At 36.9% G+C, this 25,432-nt stretch overlaps 1 protein-coding gene across 1 annotated transcript in view; it reads left to right on the top strand.

The window, feature by feature from the left end:
• The window catches only part of LOC127852739 (small subunit processome component 20 homolog), a 98,272-nt gene that overhangs the window by 35,101 nt on the left and 37,739 nt on the right, over positions 1–25,432 (top strand). Inside the window, exons 20-32 of the mRNA XM_052386693.1 lie at positions 20–275; positions 1,246–2,197; positions 2,399–2,484; positions 2,950–3,075; positions 10,226–10,392; positions 10,824–10,902; positions 12,776–12,971; positions 15,119–15,276; positions 16,497–16,720; positions 18,418–18,556; positions 18,810–18,900; positions 23,091–23,234; positions 24,956–25,009. Coding sequence (XP_052242653.1) covers positions 20–275; positions 1,246–2,197; positions 2,399–2,484; positions 2,950–3,075; positions 10,226–10,392; positions 10,824–10,902; positions 12,776–12,971; positions 15,119–15,276; positions 16,497–16,720; positions 18,418–18,556; positions 18,810–18,900; positions 23,091–23,234; positions 24,956–25,009 — 2,672 coding nt within the window. The remainder of the gene's footprint in view (positions 1–19; positions 276–1,245; positions 2,198–2,398; positions 2,485–2,949; positions 3,076–10,225; positions 10,393–10,823; positions 10,903–12,775; positions 12,972–15,118; positions 15,277–16,496; positions 16,721–18,417; positions 18,557–18,809; positions 18,901–23,090; positions 23,235–24,955; positions 25,010–25,432) is intronic.

Raw genomic sequence — 25,432 nt, 5'->3', positions numbered from 1 at the left:
TTAAATTCCTTTTTTCCAGAAAAACATTTACACCAAACTGACACATCATTGACAAGGGGTTCTGCGAATGATGATGAAGATGATGATACCAAGACAGAGTCCCCAACTGCTAGCAGACTACTAATGGAGGCTACAAAGTCATTACAGGGTGTGGACTCAACGCCACCAGATTTTGTCAATTTCCGCCACCAACTCTGGCAGACGATGCAGCTGTTTTCAGACAGAAGCTCGGGAAAATCGCGGCTTCTTGTGCCACTCCTGTTTAGATTTTTAGAGTATGTGATCGACCTCTGTCCCTTCAAAGTTACTTAACCAGTTTTTGTATTGTTTTTATCGTGTCTGTCAGTCCCAAAACTTTAACCTTGGTTAAAGTTTTGCGATAACTTTTGCAATATCGAAGTTAGCAACTTGATATTTGGCATGTGTGTGTTTCTCATGAAGCTGCACATTTTGAGTGGTGAAAGGTCAAGGTCATTCTTCAAGGTCAAAAGTAAAAAAATACAATCCAAGGGAAGTAATAAGCTTTAAATGGGAGATAATTTCTAAACCTTCCAAATGATATATTGAAATATTATTTCAAAGTGGCGCAATAGGGGGCATTGTGTTTCTGACAAACACGTCTCTTGTTTGCAGTTTAATTTTGTTTGTCTTAATGCTGGTGTAAACTTATGATAGTAAATCAGTAGAATGCATGACTAAGATATTTTAACCCGTCACCACATAGATACGTATTTTCATGCATTTGTAGTCCCTTAGAAAGTTATATTTAATTTAAGACCTTTTGTACTTGATTCAAATTTTTAAGGCTTCATCTCCAACTCTTAGTTAGGGATGAGCAGCAAACAGCATTAAACCTGAACAGACTTCGAGTTCATCGCAGGCTGTTCTGGTTTTATGCTGTTTGCACATAGCCATTTCCACTTTGGCTCTGAGTGGGCAAGGGTTAATGTAGCTTTGTGAACTTGATCTGAGAGCCTTGTTGTGTGGTCCATGACATTGTTTCAAGCAAATAAACTTATCATTGGAAAACAGTTAACTTGGGTTCTATGTGTGTTTCATGGTCATCAAAAACAAAAACAAAATACACAGTCACAGGTGCATTTACAATTTTGTGTCATAATAAAAACAAAAAGATTGTCATTATAAGAATGCTCTTTAAGGCTTTTATTTCAAAAGACTTATTTAACATCAGTTGTATTAAACCTTAATTGTTTTTATTATGTAATATGTGCGTTTATTTTTCAGAAATGAGTACTACCTTAGTGACATGAGCATAGCACCCACCCAAAATATAATGCGCAAACTTATTGAAAATCTGCAAGAGGAGACTATGGACTGTACAGAAAGCACAGACAATATTGTTGCTGAACCAAAGGAGAGTGAAAATAAGGTTGCTAATAAACAAGGGAAAAGACTTACTGGTCAAGATTTAAAAGAAGACAGTGTAAAAGAAGCTGTGGCCAGCAATGTTAAAAGACCTAATACAAGTTCGAGTGTTCACAATATTGAAGAGGTAGTTGAAATTAGCAAAGATGAGAATATTGATGATAATGATGATGGAGATACTGCTTTGTCAAGCGGGATAAAAACCAGAAGTCAACGAGCAGCAAAAGCTGTAGTTGGCAATAGTGTAGAAGTCAGAAGTTTAAGAACAAGAACTGGAAATCAGCGTAGGGCAGAAAATGAGCTTGATCTAGTGAGTCCTATTTCCGCAAGTAACAGTGAAAGCAAAAAGAAAGAAGGACATGTCAAAGAAGACTTTAAACAAAATGTTTCAAGAAGAATAAAAACAAGAAGTATTGCCAAGATTGACGGCACTTATCTAGATATGGATGTGGATGAAGAAGTTATTGATTTAACAGAAGATGATCCAGAGGATGTAGAGAAATCAAACAGTGAAGATAATGATGATACCAAACAGGAAAACAGTGTTACTGAAGTGGTTACAGAGGCTGAAAAGTATGATAAGCTTAGTGCAATAGAGGAAAATGAGAAAGAGATAGCTGTTGAGCTAGGTGACACTGAGACGTCTGGAAAGAAAAAGGCCAAAGATAAATCAAATAAGACTGATGCAGCAGAGAAGAGGAAAAGGAAAGCTGCGGCAAGTTCACTGGTTGTACACTTGGCACTGTTTGCCAAATTTACAGAGCCTCTATCAATGTACAGGGAGCCTGAGCTGCGGAAATTGTACTATGAGGTAATTCTCAAAACTTTAGTCTCAATTTGAAATATTGTTCTGTGAGAACGGTTGTCACATTTTGAGATTGATTTTTGGTTCATCATTTGAATTGTGTGTTGTTGGTGAGATTTTCATTCAGCAACAGCAACAAATATTGTAGGGATCTTAAATATAAGTATGCAATCACTTCATACAATAATGCAAGAATGCTAATTCCAGTTGCTGATTCACAAGAACTCGGAGGTTCAGAAGACAGCCTTTAGATGCCTGATGACGTACAAGTTCAAATACCTGGTGCCTTACAAGTAAGTTCTGATACCTGTGTTTCAAATCTCGTTCCACTACTGCCCGTGCTTTGCAGCAATAAAGGGATATTTATTTGAATATTATGTTTGTTATTACCAAAATGGATAAAAGCAGTACATTCAAGTTCTTATTATGATTGTAAAGTTTATTGAAATTCTAAACCTTTTCCTTTAAGTTTGCAGCAAAAATTATGGTCAATATTAAAGCTCATTACAGAGCTATTTTTCTTCTGAAGCTTGGGTCTTCTACAGGCCACCTATCCCTTAATGCAGACCACTTCTCAAATGAGAATTTTTTAGGATGTTACAATTGTCCTCAAATTTAAGTTTGCTTTGGACTTCTCTTTCTGAATCTCAGTTTTGTCAGTATATTATCTTCCCGAAAATTGAAGGCTAGGCCTTTTCCGCATATCAAGAAAAAGACTTTCTTTACAAGGATTACAATCTGTATTGTTCGTCACACAGAGAGAACTTTGAGCGCCTTCTGGAGGACAAGTCATTCAAGAACGAGATTGTGCTGTTCAGCATCGACAACGAGACCAGCGTGGTGAGTCCTGAGCATAGACAGGACGCCCTTACTGTGCTTATGAGGTATGGTTGTTCAGTACAATGTAACTTCTCTTATAACTGTTTTATTTGTTATGACTGATATTTATATAATCTATATGAGCACCCTCATAAAATTATCATTTCTTTAAAAAAAGTTCAATTTAGTGTTTTTTTCCAGAAATATATTTTGTGGGCCTATTGTATGTTATATAACAACTTCTGAGGCCTCTATACATTTTTAAACCTAAATGTTCATATTATTTATGAGGCATAGTTGGTCATTCCTATATCACATCTCGGGCTCATTTTGCTCTACTTGTTTTTGTTTAAAGGATTAAACAGGGAAAAAAATCATCAAAATAGTTTAACCCTTTCCTTCATAAGAAGCAAAGTGAAAATGGCTTTTGCAACCAGCAATAAACCAGAACAGCCTGCGAGTAACTTGCAGCCTGTTCAGGTTTCATGCTGTTTGCTGCTAATCAGTAACTAAGGGTTGGAAAGAAGCCTTTTAGACTTGAATCTAGTAAGAAAATTTTTTAATTAAATTTAACTTTCTGAAGGACTACAAATGCGTAAAAATATTTAATATAGTGGTAAAGGGCTGTAAAATAAAGCTGTATTTTAATGTCATAAATACTGACCTGTTATCGTATGCTTATACTTTCCAAGGGGAAATAACTCATCCGGAATTTTAACTGGGAATCCGCCACCTCAATACCGTAATACAGGCCAGGTTAAACATAGTGCAATGCAACCTAGCCAAAAATCGGTAACCAACCCTCAATATTCTTTCCGGATCAACCAGGTGTATTCGTGTCTTTTACGGCTCTGAATTAAAATATTGTTTTTCACTTGGTTGATTGGGGTTTTGAATAGATAAATTGTGTTATTTATCTTTTTATTTCTCATTCGGATTAATTTGTGTGGATTTAATGGATTTTGTTTCATTTGTAAAAGGTAAGCCATGCTTGTTTTTATCGAACAATGGTTTATTTCTACCATGCTGGGTGTTTTCAGGCGCGAACGACCACGTGCAAAACGTGCTCTTCTAAAACATTGCTAGAAGGTGCAAAGCATGTTCTTCTAATGTGTTATGAGATCGTGCAAAGCGTGTTCTTCTATTGACAGATTGTTTATCATTTGCCATTGTGTGCAATAATGATTTTAACGTTCCGTATGACAATCTAATTGATCGTCATTTTATTTTTCATCTGTTTTGAATTAAACTTTTGTTTAATTTATGATCTACGGCAGTATTATTATAATTTTCATTATGGTCAAATAATGATTTTATGTGCCGTATGATAATCTGGTCTGTGACCAGTTTATGGTTGAATATGCTTTGCTCTTGTTTTTCATATATTCGACTACATGATGGTCGCAGAAACAAGAGTGGATAAATACCCGGTGCAGATCATGGATGATAGTTGCAGTATCAGTCACCGGGTATCGGGCACGATCGCGACCGTACTATGCTAAGTCTCTTAGACAGTCGGTCAACATCAGACCATATGGCGACACCCGTCAGCCGGTCTTTGCCCGATGGCATTGGTCAAGGACATCGACCAATGCCGGACCATTTGGCATCCACCATACGGTCATTATCCGGTGACAACACTGGTCATGATATGACCGGTACGTCACCGGGGACTTTGATCACGGACCATTGATCGACGTCTGACCGGCCGGTCCGGTCACCGGTCATGTCACTGGTCCGGTCCGGTCATTGATCACCGGTCCGGTCACCGGTCATGTCACCGGTCCAGTCCGGTCACCGGTCATGTCACCGGTCCGGTCACCGGTCATGTCACCGGTCCGGTCACCGGTCCGGTCCGGTCATTGATCACCGGTCCGGTCCGGTCACCGGTCATGTCACCGGTCCGGTCACCAGTCATGTCACCGGTCCGGTCCGGTCACCGGTCCGGTCATTGATCACCGGTCCGGTCCGGTCACCGGTCATGTCACCGGTCCGGTCACCGGTCATGTCACCGGTCTGGTCATGTCACCGGTCCGGTCATGACAAAGGTCCGGTCCGGTCACCGGTCCGGTCATTGATCACTGCTCCGGTCACCGGTCAACAGTCATCAGTTAGGCCTGCCACCGATAACACCAGTCACCGGTCAAGAAGAAGAACTCGGTCTTCTTCATTGAATTATTCTCCTATTCTTCGTTGAATACATCGTCTTCATCAAGGATTAGACATCGGACACGCTCTTCTTCGTCGAGCAGTTCTCATCGTCGCGGCTCTCGTAAGCGATCACGTCGTCACTCACGGAGACGTTATTCTAGAAGATCTCGGTCTCATCACAGCCGATCCACATCTCGGCCGATCCAGATCTCGACATCGCAGGAAACGAGGACGTCGTCAACCTTCACGTAGACATCAGCGGACTGCATTGAGCACCACTGGATAGTTATCGAACATACCTCTCCTTCATTGAGCAGTTCTCGGCGTTGATACGCTCGTAAGCGATCATGTCAATGCTCACGGAGACAATATTGTAGAAGACAATATTTCCAGCGTAGCCGAACAATATTTCGGCATCGAAGTTATATGGATGTCGCCACTTCTCACGTAGGCGTTAATGAACCTACTGGTCATATCGACGTTCTCCATTTTATTCCTTTAGGAATATCATGTCTCCATTCCACGTGTGATGGTTCTTCTTATGGCATCCACACATGTTGCAGTCACCGAGCCGTAGTTGTATACGAACACTAGTTCGTTTAACATTCAGGCTTCGGGATAAGCTGTTCTTTTCTCCACTAGGACTACAAGGACACTTATGCCTATTAATACTGATAATCTACCGTTGTTTTCCGGTTAACATTATCAGATGACTTCGTGGATGGTCATTCTTCTGCACCAGATATTTCCATTCTGACACAGTTATATTATACCGGTCCCGATCACCGGACATCGGTCACCATTCATCGGTCATATCACCGATCACTGATCACCGGTCAGAATAAGTGATGTCTCATCGCCATCGGATTGGATTTTTTGGCATGATCTTCTTTTCCGAGCAGTGCTTGACATTGATAACAGACCATATGCATTCCACCATTTTTCGGTCTTTAACTGGTAACGTCACCGGTCATATTATGACTGGTCCGTTCACCGGGCTACAGTTACCGGTCATTGACCGGTCCGGTTCGGTCACCACTTACCAATTACCGGTATTCCACTGTGTTTTCATCGGTCAATTTTTAGTATCACGGGTATCGTCTACATTACATAGTTGTATACCCCTGGCTATGATTGTATTGAATACTATATTTTATGGATTCAACAATCTACATGACTTTTTGTGTTTTTCAATACTGATGTTCTACTGGCGACGGTTACCAAATCATGCTATATCTGTTGTTTGTACTTCTATCTCAACCGGCTACATGCAGACTACTGGTCTTGCAGATAGATCGGCTGAAGTGGGCTCGGAGACTAGCATTGAGGTCGAACATTACTATTTGACCTCTATAAATTTATGTTCGAGACCCGAAGGATGAATTGTTTTAACCGCCTTTACCTGTCGGCTACAAACTTTGCAGTCAGTGTCACGGAACAGTTGAGACACATTAATGACGCTAGCAGGATTAGCAAGATGACATTTTGTATCGACATAGAACAACGTATCTTGATTGTCTCAATTATGTGGTATCCTAACGAATATCACCTGCACATCTACATCTTGAAAAGCGAAAATTCTTTTTAGCTGTTTTTCATTTACAACACATTTTCACGATTCCTTTGTGATTGTTTCAACTATCACACATCGGTCGTGGTTTACTTACAGACACGGAGGTGATCATATTATCACTCCTTGTAACTGGAAATCAGGAACTTATTCGTTCTTTGCAAGAACAACAAATTTTCTCTATCGTCTTTCTCATACCAGTTCGTCTCAACGCCCTGTTATACGTTTTGTCCTGCAGTTCTTTCTTTCGAATTATTTTTCCGTTGGGTTCAATAATGTAATTGCGCATGCGCGGCAGTGAAGTTGCAGACGAGTTGCATGGTGTACATAGTATATCAAAGAATGTTGTTTATCATCAAACGCTAGTTATTAGCGTTATGCGATCGTATATCGCAGTGTATACCGGTATGCTGAACAACGTCAACAATGCAGTTCACATAAATCGATCCAGCAGGGTGTGCTATTGTTATACATTCGTCCATTGACATAAACTGGAATATCTTGCCTTCTTGGTGAGTTTTTGCAATAACTGAGTTTTTGCCATAATTTCATGAAATATACTTAATGAACCATGGGATTATGGTTCTACGACCTTTTAAGTCTCCTGTACAATTATTTTCAGGAAACTTCTTCACAGGTCAAATATCATATCTCACTGAGACATATTTTTACTGATCCAAACATGTGCCACTTCATGTCTGGCCATTAATAACTTTTAGTCTCTACAGAAGAACGTTTTTCTGTTAGAGTTTCAATCCTTGTTACTTGTGCAAGGATAATTCCATCAGAACTGTATAAAGGTTCTATGGAAATTCATTTTTTACTGGGTAATTGAGAGCATAGTTATTACCTTAATCACTCTGCTAGATACATAGAGGTTTTTCTCATCTTTTTCTTGATGATAAGAAATTTGTTCTTTTCTTCATCAAAGGATAGAGATTATGCTTTCGTATACCTTGTTTTGTGTAAGTCATCGCAACTCTGTGCTGTCTTACCTATTTTGGAACTGATCCAAACTATGGAACGTCAACACTATGTTTTTCGTTCCTTTACCTTCTTAAGCGGTTTTGACTTGTGTAACATGTTGGGATGCTTAATGAGCTCCCTATGAACCTTTTTCATCAGGCTTATTAACAGTTCCAATATAATTTTAAGACGGTTTTCCTTCTTATTATGGCTTTTACCATACGGAGAAGTGAAATTCATGCTTTTTCTGTTGAATACGACCAATTCCAGTTGGATCTATTGTCTTTTTCACTTTGTTGTGTCAGCCAGGATTCCTTGCTTAATATCAAGTCCTCTATATGGCTTCTACCTTCAAGTTTCCAAGTTTTCTTAAACTGGTAGTCATGAAGATGAGGATAAACTTCTTTGGGCAATCAGGGCTTTGAAGTTCTATCTCAGCAGTGTTAGTCAGAAGTCCATTCGAGGTTCTCAAAGACACTCTTCATTTCCCCAAAAAGGGGGGGGGGGGGATGTGTCTGCGGCTTCTATTTCTCGGGGTTGGACCTCGACTAAGGAAAGTTAATCTTATCCTATCTAAGGATTCATTCCTTTTTAGGATCTGACCGCATGAATTAAGAGCTCTGTCTGTTTTGTGGACATATTTTAATCACACCCCACTTTTTGACGTGCTCTAAGCTGTTTACTGGAGGAATCCGACCACCTTGTCATCTTTTTATATTCGTTTTCTGAAGTGCCAACAATACAATTTGTATACGTTTGGGCTTGTTGTGGTTTCACTAACGGTAGTGTCTTCTTTACGACATAGACATACTACTCTGTCCGAGAAGTCATAATTAATACCGTTTTAACGAAGATTACTTGATATCATTAGCTGATAACCCTGTTTATGGGTTCTACTGTGTTGGGAAAATATATACGAACCTTCCCACCGCAGCTGCAAAATCAGCATACGATAACAGGTCAGTATTTATGACATTAAAACAAATTTTTTAAATAAAATTCATTTTAATTATTAAATACTTACCTGTTATCGGTAAGTCCCATCTCCCACCCCGCTATTCGATTAATATTTTTGTATATATATTGAAAGAATATTGAGGGTTGGTTACCGATTTTTGGCTAGGTTGCATTGCACTATGTTTAACCTGGCCTGTATTACGGTATTGAGGTGGCGGATTCCCAGTTAAAATTCCGGATAAGTTACTTCCCCTTGGAAAGTATAAGCATACGATAACAGGTAAGTATTTAATAATTAAAATGAATTTTATTTAAAAAATTTGTTTTAGTAGCTTTAACAGTAGAATGGCTGAGTAAGTTTCTGACCCAGTTGTTTGCCACTGAGAGGCAAAGTGAAACTGGCTGTATGCAACCAGCATAAAACCAGAACAGCCTGCAAGTTACTCACAGCTTGTGCAGGTTTCATGCTGTAGGCTGCTCATCAGTAATTTAGGGTTGGATAAAAAGGCGTTAAAACTTAAATCTGTTAAGAAGGGTCCTTAATATTTTTTTCTAAGGGACTCCAAAAGCATCAAAGAGAGTATCTGATTGTTACAGGGTTGTATCAAAGTGCGTATCTGAGTGGTAAAGGGTTACACCAAAGTGTGTATCTGAGTGGTAAAGGGTTACATCAAAGTGCATATCTGAGTGGTAAAGGGTTACATCAAAGTGCATATCTGAGTGGTAAAGGGTTACATCAAAGTGCAAATTTGAGTGGTTAAGGGTTACATCAAAGTGCGAATTTGAGTGGTAAAGGGTTACATCAATGTGTGAATTTGAGTGGTAAAGGGTTACATCAAAGTGCATATCTGAGTGATAAAGGGTTACATCAAAGTGCATATCTGAGTGGTAAAGGGTTACATCAAAGTGTGTATCTGAGTGGTAAAGGGTTACTTCAAAGTGTGTATCTGAGTGGTAAAGGGTTACATCATAGTGTTTATCTGAGTGGTAAAGGGTTACACCAAAGTGTGTATCTGAGTGGTAAAGGGTTACATCAAAGTGCATATCTGAGTGGTAAAGGGTTACATCAAAGTGCATATCTGAGTGGTAAAGGGTTACATCAAAGTGCAAATTTGAGTGGTTAAGGGTTACATCAAAGTGCGAATTTGAGTGGTAAAGGGTTACATCAATGTGTGAATTTGAGTGGTAAAGGGTTACATCAAAGTGCGTATCTGAGTGATAAAGGGTTACATCAAAGTGCATATCTGAGTGGTAAAGGGTTACATCAAAGTGCAAATTTGAGTGGTTAAGGGTTACATCAAAGTGCGAATTTGAGTGGTAAAGGGTTACATCAAAGTGCGAATTTGAGTGGTAAAGGGTTACATCAAAGTGCGAATTTGAGTGGTAAAGGGTTACATCAAAGTGCGAATTTGAGTGGTAAAGGGTTACATCAAAGTGCGAATTTGAGTGGTAAAGGTGTACATCAAAGTGCAAATTTGAGTGGTAAAGGGTTACATCAAAGTGCGAATTTGAGTGGTAAAGGGTTACATAAAAGTGTGTATCTGAGTGGTAAAGTGTTATATTGCCTTCAGGATCCTGTATGGCAAGATGCACGTGAAGACGGGCAAGAACACGTCTGGCAAGCAGCATAGCTCTGCGCGCCAGTCTATCGTGCTGGGCTTCCTGAACGGCTGCAGTCACCAGGAGCTTGCACTCTTCATTGAGCTGGTGTTTGCACCCTTCCAGGGCCTGGTATCAGGTGAGCATCCAGGGCCTGGATTCATAAACCTTCCGAGGGATATCTTAGCTTAAGCTGTTCTTAGGTGCAAAGTTTTGACAACATTTTTCTTGTGAGGGTCCGATATATATTCTGCTTAACAATATTAACTTGTTTTAAACATTTAAATGTATTTTTTTTTATGAATCTGGCCAGTTTGTGTGTAGATTTTATATGTTTACATGTTTAAAAAAATATTCCTAAAATGATAATTTTCTTCCTTTTAAAACAGAAAATACCTGATATAACACTGACAATTTGAAACTGTATTTCCTATGAAAAATAGCTGACAAACGGGTTTCAGGTTTTGTGACAAAGTTCTTGTTAAACAGCTCCAAATACATTACTTAAGGAAAATATTGATTTGAAGATATATCATTAGTATATTATTACACCGTCCAATACATTTGCAGAGAACCCCCTGAAGATGGTGAAACACATCAAGGATGAGACAGACCTGACCTGTGTGCTGCCTGTCAACAGAATGCAGGGGTGAGAGCATGGGCCGTGGCTGAAGTTGTAGTTGTATCTTTATTATCGGTGACAGGGGATTTTTTTTGCAGATGAGAAATAGGATGCAAAATCATTCTGTGCATTTGTATTGTATGGTAACATTTGTTGTTACAAAAACTGGCTTTTGTAGAGTTTAAGGAGACAAGAATGAATACATGAATTGTATTTATTGTAATATTTTACAGATATTTATTGTTATATGTCTTTGGTTTTTGATTTTGTAAATACTCTGTTTTTAAAAAGTTATGTAGAAGTTTACCACATTGGGGATTGAACCATGGTCCTACAAAAACTAGCTCATATAGCAGGGCTTTATAAGTGCTCCTTATACTTCACCATACACATAAGTGTCAGGTTAATTGGTATATGCTATCTCCTCATTAGAGAGTTGAGCCAAATTTTTTTCATATTTTTATGTCCCCCACTATAGTAGTGGGGGACATATTGTTTTTGCCCTGTCTGTTGGTCTGTCTGTTGGTCTGTTGGTCTGTCTGTTTACGCCAACTTTAACATTTTGCAATAACTTTTGCTATATTGAAGATAGCAACTTCATATTTGGCATGCATGTGTATCTCATGGAGCTGCACATTTTGAGTGGTGAAAGGTCAAGGTCAAGGTCATCCTTCAAGGTCAGAGGTCAAATATATGTGGCCAAAATCACTCATTTTATGAATACTTTTTTAATATTGAAGATAGCAACTTGATATTTGGCATGCATGTGTATCTCATGGAGCTGCACATTTTGAGTGGTGAAAGGTCAAGGTCATCCTTCAAGGTCAGAGGTCAAATATATGTGGCCCAAATCGCTTATTTTTAACCAGGTTTTCTGAAGGAAAAAACTGGTTATTAGATTGGCGAATGCGGGCGGGCTGGCTGGCTGGCGGGCGGGCTGGCTGGCGGGCAGGTGGGCGGAACAAGCTTGTCCGGGCCATAACTATGTCGTTCATTGTCAGATTTTAAAATCATTTGGCACATTTGTTCACCATCATTGGACGGTGTGTTGCGCGAAATAATTACGTCGATATCTCCAAGGTCAAGGTCACACTTTGAGTTCAAAGGTCAAACATGGCCATAAATGAGCTTGTCCTGGCCATAACTATGTCATTCATTGTGAGATTTTAAAATCATTTGGCATACTTGTTCACCATCATGGAACGGTGTGTCGCACGAAAGAATCACGTCAATATCTCCAATGTCAAGGTCGCCACGACTAAAAATAGATTAAAAAAAAAAAAAAACTTACAAAGGGGGTTAATTTTGTTTGTTCATTTCAAAAGTTCAGTTTGAGTTTTCTCCCTTTATCAGATTTTTTTTTCACAATGAAAACCTGGTTTTGTGACAATTTTGTCCCTTGTAGGAATACTTTTGCAATATTGAAGATAGCAACTTGATATTTGGCATGCATGTGCATCTCATGGAGCTGCACATTTTGAGTGGTGAAAGGTCAAGGTCAAGGTCATCCTTCAAGGTCAGAGGTCAAATATATGTGGCCCAAATCGCTTATTTTATGAATACTTTTGCAATATTGAAGATAGCAACTTGATATTTGGCATGCATGTGTATCTCATGGAGCTGCACATTTTGAGTGGTGAAAGGTCAAGGTCATCCTTCACAAGGTCAAGGTCATCCTACAAGGTCAAACATCATATAGGGGGACATTGTGTTTCACAAACACATCTTGTTTATAATAAACTGTTAAGAAGATACAATATGCTTTTTCCTTAATATGCTCTTTTTAAGCATTTTTATTAAACATACAATTAATGCTGGTTAAAAAATAAACTTCAAAGAGAATCACTGTAACATTTTAAGAAGCGATGAATTATTATATTCTGTCATATACCATTTCTAGAGCCCTCAACTCCATTGACATGCTGTTCAAGAAGCTGGGACACCTGTTAGACACCTTCCTGCCAACTGTCATTCAGATCATCGTTGGCATGGCAACACTGTGTGGAGTGTTGCTTAGCAACAGAGATAGGGTGGTGCTGCACGCGCTGAACCCTCTCAAGAACATACGACAAAATGCTGTCTATAGGATTACACAGGTAGCAATATACATGGGAATAATGAAACTCCTGAAACATTATCATGGGAGAAATTCTTGTTATCCTCTGAGCTGCGAGAAACCTTGGCTAAATAAATGTGCATAAAGTGCCGTTTAAGATTAGCCTGGTCAGTCTGACACTTTCTGCTTATAGTGGAAATCCAATGTAGGCGTAAGTGTTGTCCCATGTTAACCTGTGCAGACTGCACAGGCTAATCTGGCACAACATTTTATGCAAATGCATTAAAAGGACTGTCAACCACGAATTACGAAAAAAGAAAAGTTCTAAAATACCGTATTTTTTTTAAATAATAAGTTTATTTTGATTAAAATATCACAACTGGTATCTTACATTACTTGAAAAAAGTTCATATTTTCAGTATATTCGGTAATAAAATTTCGCGATGTGATATCGAAAGTACATCGTGAAAATAGGTAATATACACACTGTAAATAACGCAAGCAGATTGATCATTTTATATATAAGATATATACAATTCACTACAAATGCACAATTTGCATTCATGGGTTTACCAAGTGACGATAATGATCAATCTACTGGCGTTATTTATAGTTAACTGGTAGTTACCTGGTAGACATACCCAGTAAAATTTATTACCAAATATACTGAAAATATGAACACTTAACAACTTTTATCAAGTAATGTAATATACCAGTCGTGATATTTTAATCAAGATAAACGAATAATTGTAAAAAATACGGTATTTTACATTTTTTCTTTTTCTCATCGTCGTGGTTGACAGTCCCTTTAAGCCCAGTTTTCACAGAACAAGGATCAACTGTCTTTTACTTAAGGCAAGTGACCAATGCCAGTCTGCAAAATTAACCCATCACCTGGTCGCCAATGTGATGAAATCTTGGCTCTGCCAATAGAAAAATTGAATATAGATTGCCTGAATTGCGATGAAAAAAAAAATCCAAGAAAATAAACCAATAAATTTACGCATTTCAGATTTAAATTTTTACAGGATGTCACTTGGTTACTTCCCTTAGTTTTCTATCTTTAGTGATCTCCCTTAAATGTTATAGAGAGTGAAAAGTCAGGCTTGCGTATTTAAAATGTTGTTATACTTTTGGTAAACTAGACTTGCATTTTACGCCGATAAATGAAACAATAGTGCGAGGGTTTTTATCAATTAAGTAAAACGGTTGAATGTGTGGTATTAGTAGCTATGAAATAACGAAATAACCGTAACAGTGTTTATCATTCATATGAATACGATCGATACCTGTGAGCACCGGATTTGTATTTTTACTGGTAAATACTTGCTGCAAAGAATAACATTGCAAAATATTGTAAAGAACTCTCAGAGTCAGATGTGATGGAATAGAAGTTTGAAACCTGGAATACTGATTTGTTTACAATCTTACCCTCCAATTGCAATCTCTATATAACAACTGTTGTCGTCCTTTCATGATAATGTCACTGTAAATTAATTCTATCTTTTTCTGGCTATGAAAAATTTCCTCTGGCTATGATATGTTCAAAGTTTCATAGCCACATTTGCTATGAAGACACAAAAGTTAGTTATGCAGACTGCGGATGCACAATACAATACAGGACAATGCATACAACATTAAACATAGACATTATTAAAGCTGGGGTCATAAATGCACAGGTTTTATCAATAATTCTCTTGAAAATGTGATTTTAGTTCATATAGACATCAATGAAAATGTGACCAATACATAATTTCTGTAAGTTTTTTTGTTTTCATTCATTTAAGAAATAGTTTACAGTTATCAAATATAGCAAGCAATTGATACCAAAGACACACATTATTTCTTCAAGCCTATTTGGACCCTTTTTTAATAGAGGGCCTTTGGGCCTGTTTGAATGTTGGCCGATCAGATTCTTAGAAAGAATGTCCATACTTTTTTGCAAACTGTTTTTGACTGTTTATGCAGAGATCATAATTATGTCACTGATCTCGTTTAAGATGTCGACTGTGTTGTGCTGGTGTTGTTTTTCATGAAAAATCAGTAAAAGTTAAATCCATTCATGTCTCTCAGTTGTTCAGTGAGTATCATGATGTCACTAAGCTCCTATTAGATCAAGACTCTGATGTTTTGGATATTTGTTTCATATACAATTGATTTGAGTCGACTTCCATTCATGTTTCTCAGTTGTTCAACGAGTATGATAAGTATCCTTGGCGACCCGTGGAGCTTGATGCCCTGTTTGAAGGGGCCGTGTGGCCCCAGCTGGACCGGCTCTCATATGAGGGTATCTACCACCCCACACCCCTGCTGAAGCTGCTGCACTGCTGGACACTGAATCCTAGGTAAATATTGGAGCCTAAATCTGGGCTTAATGCATGTACGTAGAGTGTCTGTGCCATCCCCACAGGCAAATCAGGGACAACACTCTATGCTTTTGTTTTTGTAAAGTCTCTTCTTGGAGAAAATTAAGTTTAGGGGGAAGGTGTAGGCACATGCATTAAGCTGTTTTTCCAAAACGTTACTCATTTATCAACTCTATCAGTAAAGTGTGTTCCTGTTGCATTACTGGTAACAATAGTGATGATATGAACTGTGTGTGTGTTATGAAAGTAATATCTTGTGTTGGTATCAACCCATGTGAAACACATCACAGCTCTGGACAAATCTTATAAAATATGTATAAAATTTGTTTTAGCTCCTTTAACATGTTCAAGATTACAGGGTATGGAGTCTGATAAAACATGTTGAACAAGTAAATTGACTATCATAACAATAGGGAAAACATATCAGAAAATTTAAACTCTCCAGCACATTTTTATTATTGTTTGGATGTTCATGATATTATAATCTCTTTGAATTATTGGAAATATGACGCATTTTTTATGTTTGCAAACTATTACCAAAAAAACATATATGTATAATTGTTAACAAACAAAAGTCTTTATCATAGTCTTTATCATAATTGTTTTATGAGGTTTAGTATAATCTGGCAAGGTCTTTTAAAAAAAAAAATTTGTGACAGTACCCTATGTTCTGTAATTATTTTTGTCTTTCACATGGGTTTGCCTGTATCATGATGATGCTTCCGTATTGGAATAAACCAATGGTATTATGAGGTTTGTCTGGTCCTTTGTCTTTAGTTTGCTTGATTTTTTGGTATTAACAAAATATTTCAGACATTAAATGGCAGTCAGTTCACCAACTCACACTTTATCTGGGCAAGATTAGCAAATCTAAGGAGTTTACAGTTTCCAAGTGTGCTTTTGTGTGCCATTACTAGGTTAATTAGTAGACTTCTTTCATTCCCATTTGAACAGCTCGAGAAAGGTATAAAATGAGCCTTGCTTTGAAAAAATGGGGCTTAATGCATGTTTGTAAAGCTTCATCACAGATAGGCCTGTGCAATCTGGCTACCGGTAATTGGGGTGGACACTCTACGCTTTCATGATTTTTTTTTTAAAGAAAATCCAATTAAGGCATTAGGGAAGACACTTTAGGCACAGGCATAAAGCCCTGTTTTCTCGGAGCAAGACTTAAATGTTTATCAATTGTTTATTTCCAGATATTTCTTCCTGTTAGCCAAGCATCACAAAGACAATGCCCAATACTCCCCACTGCCCCATGTTATCAAGCTTCTACTTCACCCAGATGTGAGTCCCAATGTAAGCTCCTTTGTGATGGAGATGATTGACAATCTTCTGAGGGACCCAGAAGAGTTGGAAGAGGAAGTCATGGTCATTGAGGTGAATGACATGATCAAACTGTCGTCTGCAGAGAGTGAACAAGGTTTGCTTTTACTTGAATTTATATTGTTAGAAAAAATGTTGCAGAATGTGGCTTTAGTTTTCTTAACTGGTGTTTATATTAAATGGTAAATATATGTTTTGTGGTTGTAAAATCTTAACGAACAATTTTGATCAAAGTACACAAACATGGTCTCTTAACAACTGCAGTACCTGTAAATACCATGGGGAATTCACAATTCGTTCCCATCCATCAATAATGCCCCTTTTGTTTTGAACTTGTCTTGTGCAAGATTTACACTGTGTATGCTCAATCCTAGTGTTAAAGTTTACTTACACATGCTTACATCATTTTTTACATGCCCGTTGAAAACTGGACGTATTATAAGATCATCCTTGGCCGACGGCGGGCGGGCGTCGTCCACAGGAGTGTCCGCTCTCTAATTCAAATAGTTTTCATCCAATCTTCACCAAACTTGGTCAGAAGTTGTATTTAGACAATATCTAGGTCAAGTTCGAATATGGGTCATGCTGGGTCAAAAACTAGGTCACAGGGTCACTTAGTGCATTTCCAGGATTTAACATGGTGTTCGCTCTCTAATTGAAGAAGTTTTCATCAGATCTTCAATTTGGTCCGAAGTTGTGTCTAAATGATATCTAGGTCAATTTTAAATATGGGTCATGCCGGGTCAAAAACTAGGTCATGGGGTCACTTAGTGCATTGCAAGGATTTAGCATGGTGTCCGCTCTCTAATTGAAATAGTTTTCATCCGATCTTCACCAAATTTGGTCAGAAGTTGTGTCTAGATGATATCAAGGTCAAGTTCAAATATGGGTCATGCTGTCTGGATCGGGATAAAGTTTGTATGGCTAGTTATGCAGTGAAATAATAAGTTATGTAGTTGTTGCTTAATTTTCAAAAATATATGGCTTTGCCTCTCAAATGGTTAGTTATGACATAAAAATATATCATTGTGCCACTCAAATGGTAAAGTTATGTGTTGCTGAATTTTCAAAAATATATCTTTTGCCACTCAAATGGTTAAGTATCAAGTTGTCCAAAGCCATCAAACAAGCGTATCTTGTGACAGTTTGGCACTCTTGTTATACGTTAATTCAATAATGGGCGGGAAGGAAATAATGTTTACATGTTCTAAATAAACATTGACATATTCATCAATAAAATGTTAATTCCAAAATATCGACATAATTAAAAACACTTTAAAAGTAGATTGGTTCAATGTCAAGGCTGTTTTTTTCATCAGTATTGATGTGTCTGGATCTATATTCATATAAATAAGAAAATGGCATCGCATTTGTCAATGCTTACCTTTTGTTATATATAAAAAATAACAAAGTAAACTCAGTCGTATAGTTGTCAGTTCATGAGTAATTTCAACATTAACCATTCCTGTTTTTACCTTTACAGATGAAATGGTGAATACAAAATACTTAATTTATTGACTAAGTTCATTTTTCACTAGATGTTTGTTTATTGCCAAATTTAGCCTAAAGTAAGCTGCATTCTGGTAAAACTGTGTATATTGCATGTGTGTAAAGTGTTGGCCCAGATTAGGGATAACACTTTCCGCTTAAATGGAATTTTTCGTTTAAAGGAAGTTTTTTCTTAACAAAATTCCAGTCTAGGCTGAAAGTGTTGTCCCTGATTAGCCTGTTCGCAATCTTGGAGGACACTACGCAGATGCATTAAACCCCATTTTTCCAAATGTACGCTCACAGGAATCTCGCTGGGATCTCGGCTACTGCTGCCCCATATCTCCGACATCCTCGTCTACATACAGCGATACGTCACAGCGCTGTTTAACAAGCAGACCAAGAAGCACAACGTGGCTGGCAAGGAGCTCAGTATACTCTCCAGGTCAGTCTGGGGCCTGGGACATCATGCTCTTATATAACACCATATTATGTGAATTTGGAATAAGTCGTCAAACTTGGAATGGATGCATTTTGGTTATATTCCACAGAAATTGTTTAATTATTCCTTTTAAAGAAGTCTCTCGTAAAGTCAAACCCAGTATTAGTGAAAAGTATTATCCCTGATTAGCCTGTGCAGACTGCACATGCATTAAGACCTGTTTTCCAAGGGTGTGGCTCATATGTATTTGCTGCAGGTTAAGCAAGTTTGTGGAGGATGAGGAGAGAAGTCAGACACTGGTGGGTCTGCTGCTGCCTTTCATGGGGCCAAAGTTCACCAGGAACGCTGTGAGTATAGACCTGGGGAGGGGGGGACCTTTCATGGGGCCAAAGTTCACCAGGAATGCTGTCAGTATAGACTGGGGGAGGGGGTTTCTTAAATGGGCCACAGTTAACCATTAACCAGAGCTCCAGATAAGGGTCGTATTTTCGTAATTACGAATTATTTTCAAGTCCGTTACGTATTTATTTTAAAATCTTGTCGTACCATTAAGAATTACAAAATCAAGTTACGAATATTATTTTTACATCGTTTCGTATAAATTTTTATTGAATTCTTTTCGCGTATTAAAGATCTTTGCGGTGCTTATATAGAATGGTTATCGGTTTTGTTAAACAAAACGCATTTTTTCCAATAAAAGCGGCGTATACAGTCTATCTGTCAAAAACAATGGCGGCGCCCAGAGAGCGTCCTAAAAAACTGCAAAGCGTCCAAAAACACGCGTTTAACATATTGTACGCAAAGTGAGCCGAAGTTAAATATTTAAAAGGACATTATAGAAAAGATCTTATGCGATGTTGTATGTTCAGTTGCAGACACAGTCGGAAATGCTTAACAAAAACGCGACACGACGGGTCCAAACTTAAACACAAACAAAAAACATTGAACGAGATGAAGGGACAAGTCCCGTGTCTAATCGTTGCAAAGATTGAAGAGGAGACCCGTTTTAATTGTGAAATATGTAAAAATTCATCTAAAGCATGCAATCTAAGCACAGTTTGGGCAAATGAAGGTATTTGAAAAATAAAATTGTATAGTACTGAAAAGACACTGTTGAACTCGTATAAATAAAGTTGCTAGTATGTGTATTTTGATTTTTTTTGCATGAAAATAACCATTATTATTTATTTTAAGGTCATTTAGAAAAATTATTAGAATTATTTTCCAAAACTTAGTAGTAACGTTAAGAATAAAATTTCAGAGTTAAGAATTCTTTTTGAAAATCTGGTAGTAATTTAAGAATTTCACAAAACCTTATCTGGAGCTCTGATTAACGCTGTGAGTAAAGACAGAAGGGGGCAGGGTGCCTTTCATGGGGCCAAAGTTCACCAGGAATGCTGTGAGTATACACATGTAGATGTGGGGAGGCGGGAATTTTCATGGGGCAAAAGTTAACCAGGAACGCTTTGAGTATAGATGGGGAACATTTTATGGGGCCAGAGTTCACCAGGAACCTTGTGAGTATAGACCTGGGGAGGGGATACAACCTTTCATGGGGCCAAAGTTCACCATTAACCCTGTGAGTAAAGACTAGGGGAAGGGGGGACCTTTCATGAAGCCAAAGATCACCAGAAATGCTTTGAGTATACCGGTAGATGGGGGACATTTCGTGGGGCCAAAGTTAACTATGAACGCTGTGAGTATAGACTTGGGGACGGTGGCTACCCTTCAATTTCACCAGGAAAGCTGTGAGTATAGAAGGGGGGAGGCTTTCATGGTACCAATTTTAACCAGGAATGCTGTGAGTAAAGATATATATTTATCCCACTTTTACAGCAAATTTGGTTGATTAAAGCCCCGTTTATTAAATTTCTGGTATAATCAACGGCACGTCATGATGTCATTGTTTCGACAAAATGACATCATAAATCAAGCGAAAATATCCAGTTTTGTTTAAATATAAAGGTTAACTGAATTAAAAGTTGGATTAATAGAATAATAGATTAGTGTTGATTAATAGATTAGTGTTGCTCAGCACGAAAACGAAAAAAGCACTCGCCAAGGCTCGTGCTTTTTGTTTTCTAAGCCTCGCAGGATAAACCTGATCTATAATCAACACTAACCTATTATTCTCTATGTATATAGACCAGTTGACGAGTGACGTCACGCGCACCTGCAAATATTAGACTCCGCCCACTGGTTGGCAAAAAGATGTGAAATTCATATAAGCGGATATAGAGAAGGTTGAAATAATCGTCGTTTTCTTTGATACTCATGCACTATATCAAATATAATTTTACTAACTATGTCTGAATAAAACCAAAGACCTATGTTATCTATAGGTCTTTGATAAAACATAAGCGTTCAAGGAAAAGCATTTTTGGAACGATTATATTGTTGTTATTATTAGTTTTTTACTATAAACGAACTCGGGATTGGAACACAATATACGAGCTCGGTAAATGTGGTTACCATAAAAATCTCTTTTTGGCACATCTTCGAGACCATTTTTAAGATTTAACATTCTCAGATATTGAAATTCTTTCAGAATAAATCAAATTTAATGAACACAAATAAGAATGTAATCAAAAAGCAAATAGATCGACTTTATGTATGCAACATATAGTAACTTATTCGAACATTTATGCCTGTAAAAACTTACCTTGTTACACATTAAATGAACTTTCTTGATAAATGTAATTGTTTTTATTTAATTATTCACACCAATTTTGACACTCTTTGTTTCAGCCTTTTTAACCCGGTGTTTTATTGCACCTTTGTTTATCATAAACCGATTATCTCGTTATGATCGGATACTGTCCAAACAATTACAAAGAACGCATGGTGTCACAAATCCAGGGACCTATTTGGGTCCCTGCATAAACCACATGTGGCATACAAGTGTCTGGTCATTAAACATCATTTATGATACCTCCATGTCATCTCTTTGCATATTGAGCGATCATCTAAGCAAAATTGTAAAGCCAAAATACGAAACAGTTTCTTTAATAAAATATGTTAACATATTTAAAAAAAATGAAGATATTTGTCCGAAATGGATTAACAGTAACTAGTGTATATATTAGCCAGTTTAATCATAATAATACAGTGTTTAATAACTATAAATTAAAAATATTGTGCAATTTCACTGCTACCTAATTAACGTATTTAACGAGTACCGGCAAATGTAAACTCGGCTAGAACGTGTTATGATTGTACGTTACTGTAGTGTACGAAACGACATCATGAAAACAAGCAAACAACAAAAGGGTAAAAAATACTTGCGTAAAATAAATTAATATATAGATTTATTTATCATAAAATGCTAGATTGTTATCACTCCTTATCGCCAGTAAAGAGAGTGCACGCAAAGACAGTTCAATTTGCATAATATGCAGTTTTTGTTTTTCATATGTATAATGCTAAACTTTATGATAATGTCATTTGATGGAAACGAAACGATAGTTCATTCAATGGAAAATTAAATAACTACAATATTTACAAATTGTAATGTATTCCGCTTTTAGGGTATCGTTTTATAATTGATTAAATGCACCTCTTACACTATCGTTCGCTTATGAACAATAACACTATCTACACCACTTATAATCATAATCAAATTAATGTATGTGTTATTATCTTTGAAATATAATTTATCAAAAGCTTACTATCACAAAGAATACGAAAGAATAGTTTATGTTTTGTTTTGTGGGATTGCCAGTTTTTAGTCTTCCGACCACGTTAAATCTGCCGGTAATAACTAATTCGTATTATTATACAGAGGAAATTATATTTATGAATATACATTTATTGGTACTAAATGTTATATTTTTGCAATATTATTTAAGAGTTTTAATGTTTATTTCGGCATGTTTTACGTTACTGTAACCAGTTTTTTGCCAACCAGTCAGTGCGCATGCGCGGAAAATCCCGAATGTAAACAATAACATTCAACTGGTCTATATGTTTGGGTTTGTGAATGTAGGTGGTGAAACTATGTTCTTATGATTAGCATTCCGGTATGAATATTGTGCAGTGCTTCATTTCACCTTTGGGGCTCTTCAGATGGGTAATTTTAAGGCAAAGGGCAATTATATGTTTAGATGATCATGAATACATGTTGATATTCCACTTTGTTACTTAGCATTAATCTGATAATTTGCTACAAATAATAAATTACAAGCTCAAACTTGATTTGATCACAAATGCTATGATTGTTTATAAAAATGTCTCAAACTTAGTCAATTTTAGTCCAAATATATGTTGTTATTCAACAAAAACATTTTTTTATTGCAAAATAACTTTTAATTTTATAGGGAAATTTGAACGTCATTTTAGGGGGGAAAAAGGAACCTTTTGAGCTAGAGAAGTTCGGATCCACATTAGCCATATAAAGTCACATTTGATGCTATTCACATTCAGCTTAAATCTTGCAATTACAATGTAAGATGAGACATTATGTGTTGTGAAGATTTGTACATGTATTTATAATAAAATTTATAAAGAAAAAATAGTAAGATGAAATGTTGTCCTGTAGAAAACGGAGGATGACATCCTTAGCAGCATCTTGAACCTGTTGCGGCAGATGTCTGATAGGAGCGCCTTCTTCCAGCCCGTGTCCAAGCTGTTTGGTTCCCTTCAAAACAGGCCTGCACGAGTGCTACTGGCACAGATATTTGTGGTAGGTTGAGGATTGTCTGCTTTTCCGCCCCATTAATAGGTATCTTAAAAGGTATTATTTAGAGTTACTCTATTAGTCTGTCTTTAAGTCAGTCAGCTTATGAAGTTACAAGTTTGTGAAGCAAACCGATTCCACATTTTTAAAATGATTAAATTAATTTAAAATTCAATAATGCATTTCATATCTCCATATTGTGTGGATGTGCACACTTTTTTCATCCCCAGTAATCACACATTCCTGACTTGTTTGCCCCTTAACCCTGTACCACTAAGATACGTATTTTGACGCATTTGTTGTCCCTCATATTATATTTAATTAAAGACCTTTCTTACTAGATTCAAGTTTTAAAGGCTTCATTTCCAACCCTAAGATACTGATGAGCAGCAAACAGCAAAAAACCTGAACAGACTGTGAGTTAATCGCAGGCTGTTCTGGTTTTGTGCTGGTTGCAAAAGCCATTTTTATTAGCGAGGCTGTTTTCGGAGAAAACCTGAGGTATTGTCATAGCCTGCTTGTCGTCCGCCGTCAGCCGTCCGCCAGCGTCTTGCTAAAACCTTAACATTGGCTCTAAAATCAAAGTGCTTCCACCTACAACTTTGAAACTTTATATGAAGATGCACCTTGATGAGTTCTACATGCCACACCCTTTTTGGGTCACTAGGTCAAAGGTCAAGGTCACTGTGACCTCTAAAAAAAAAAAAAATTCTGACAAGCTTTCGCAGCCGAGCGTGGCACCCGTTATGCGGTGTTTACTTTGCTTCTTATGGGGTAAACGGTTAATATAACTGACACAGCAGTGTGAGGATATGTCACACATTTGTTACAGAGCTCTAGTTATACAATTATTGCAAGTTTGTGTTGAGATTAAAAGCTGAAGCCCTGGAATAGAAAGTAAAGTGTCAACTTCCTGAACCTTTCCTGAATGAAGGAAAGGGAAAGAAATGTTCAAATCTACCTATACATATTAGCCTACCCTGATAGTTTTCACTGTTAGTCTTAATTTGAGTTAATGGTAGCTCTATTTGTAAGCACAGACTATAAAATACATGAATCCCTTTTTTTTAATAGTTCCATATTTCTGCTAAAGAAGTTACTTGAAAAAAGAATGAATTCTATTGTTTAAGATGTGACATTAACCCATGACAATTTAGTGTATTGCGTAAAAACAGAATAAGTGAAATGGTGTAGATGTTTTTGGTTAGTTTTGTTGCCTTATATACATGACATCACTTAATGCAATGTTATTATGAGTTGAGGAAATTAATTCCTGAGTGTTTGGACGCTCTTCAAATTTTATATAATTGTTAGTTACGCATTGATAATTGTTTTCAAATTTAAACAAGAGTCACCCTATACAATTTATTGTGAAAATTTTATGTCAAGAGGCCTTAGTAAAGACTCTTTTTTACGATAAAAGTATCATGTTTCTTGATGAAAATGAAACCATATCTTTCCCATTAGTCAGTTTTTACTCTGATTTAGAATGGTTATTGTTTACAAATTAAAACAAGAATCACTCAGGTAACTCATCAAAGGTTAAACTTCTGTTGAAACATAAATTGAACTTACTGTATTTTACTAGTACAAGAATGGCAACCCAATTATGTTACAAGTTGCATGAAGACTGAAATTGAACTTAACATAAAGTATCAGTACAAAAAAGGCTGCTGTATTATTTGTATTCTAAACTCTAAATGTATGCTTTCTCACCTTGGTTTCAGGAGATTTGCAATGGCAATGAAGACCTGGAGAGTCTAGCAATCATTGTCCAAAAGGTACATTCATGGCTATATATATATATAAGTATATTATTACTATTATTTGTCAGCAGCTTGTTTGCAATTTAAAAATACATATAAGGTAACATTGCTTGTCTCTTAAAAACCTTGATCTACCTGCTTTACCTTTTAAATGATGGTTTATTTTAACTATGAGAACCTTGCAATATTTCTAGATACTGAAGATCAAATGTGCTTGTGGAACATGTGTCATTTGGTAAATAAATCAATGCGTCTACTGATTTATTGTAATGTTGATTTATAGAGCAACCATAATAATGGTATGAAATTAAGCAATCAAACTGTTTCTATAGTAAACATTTGTACTAACTTGTATATTGTGGCAAATTGCAAGATGCCAAGAACCATAACTACTATAATTATAAATTTAACAGAACAACCATAATAATTGCCTGAGAA

Source organism: Dreissena polymorpha, chromosome 12, assembly GCF_020536995.1.
Source record: "Dreissena polymorpha isolate Duluth1 chromosome 12, UMN_Dpol_1.0, whole genome shotgun sequence".
NCBI lineage: Eukaryota > Metazoa > Mollusca > Bivalvia > Myida > Dreissenidae > Dreissena > Dreissena polymorpha.
Note: the sequence above shows the minus strand (reverse complement) of the source record. Positions and strands in the feature narration are given on the sequence as shown.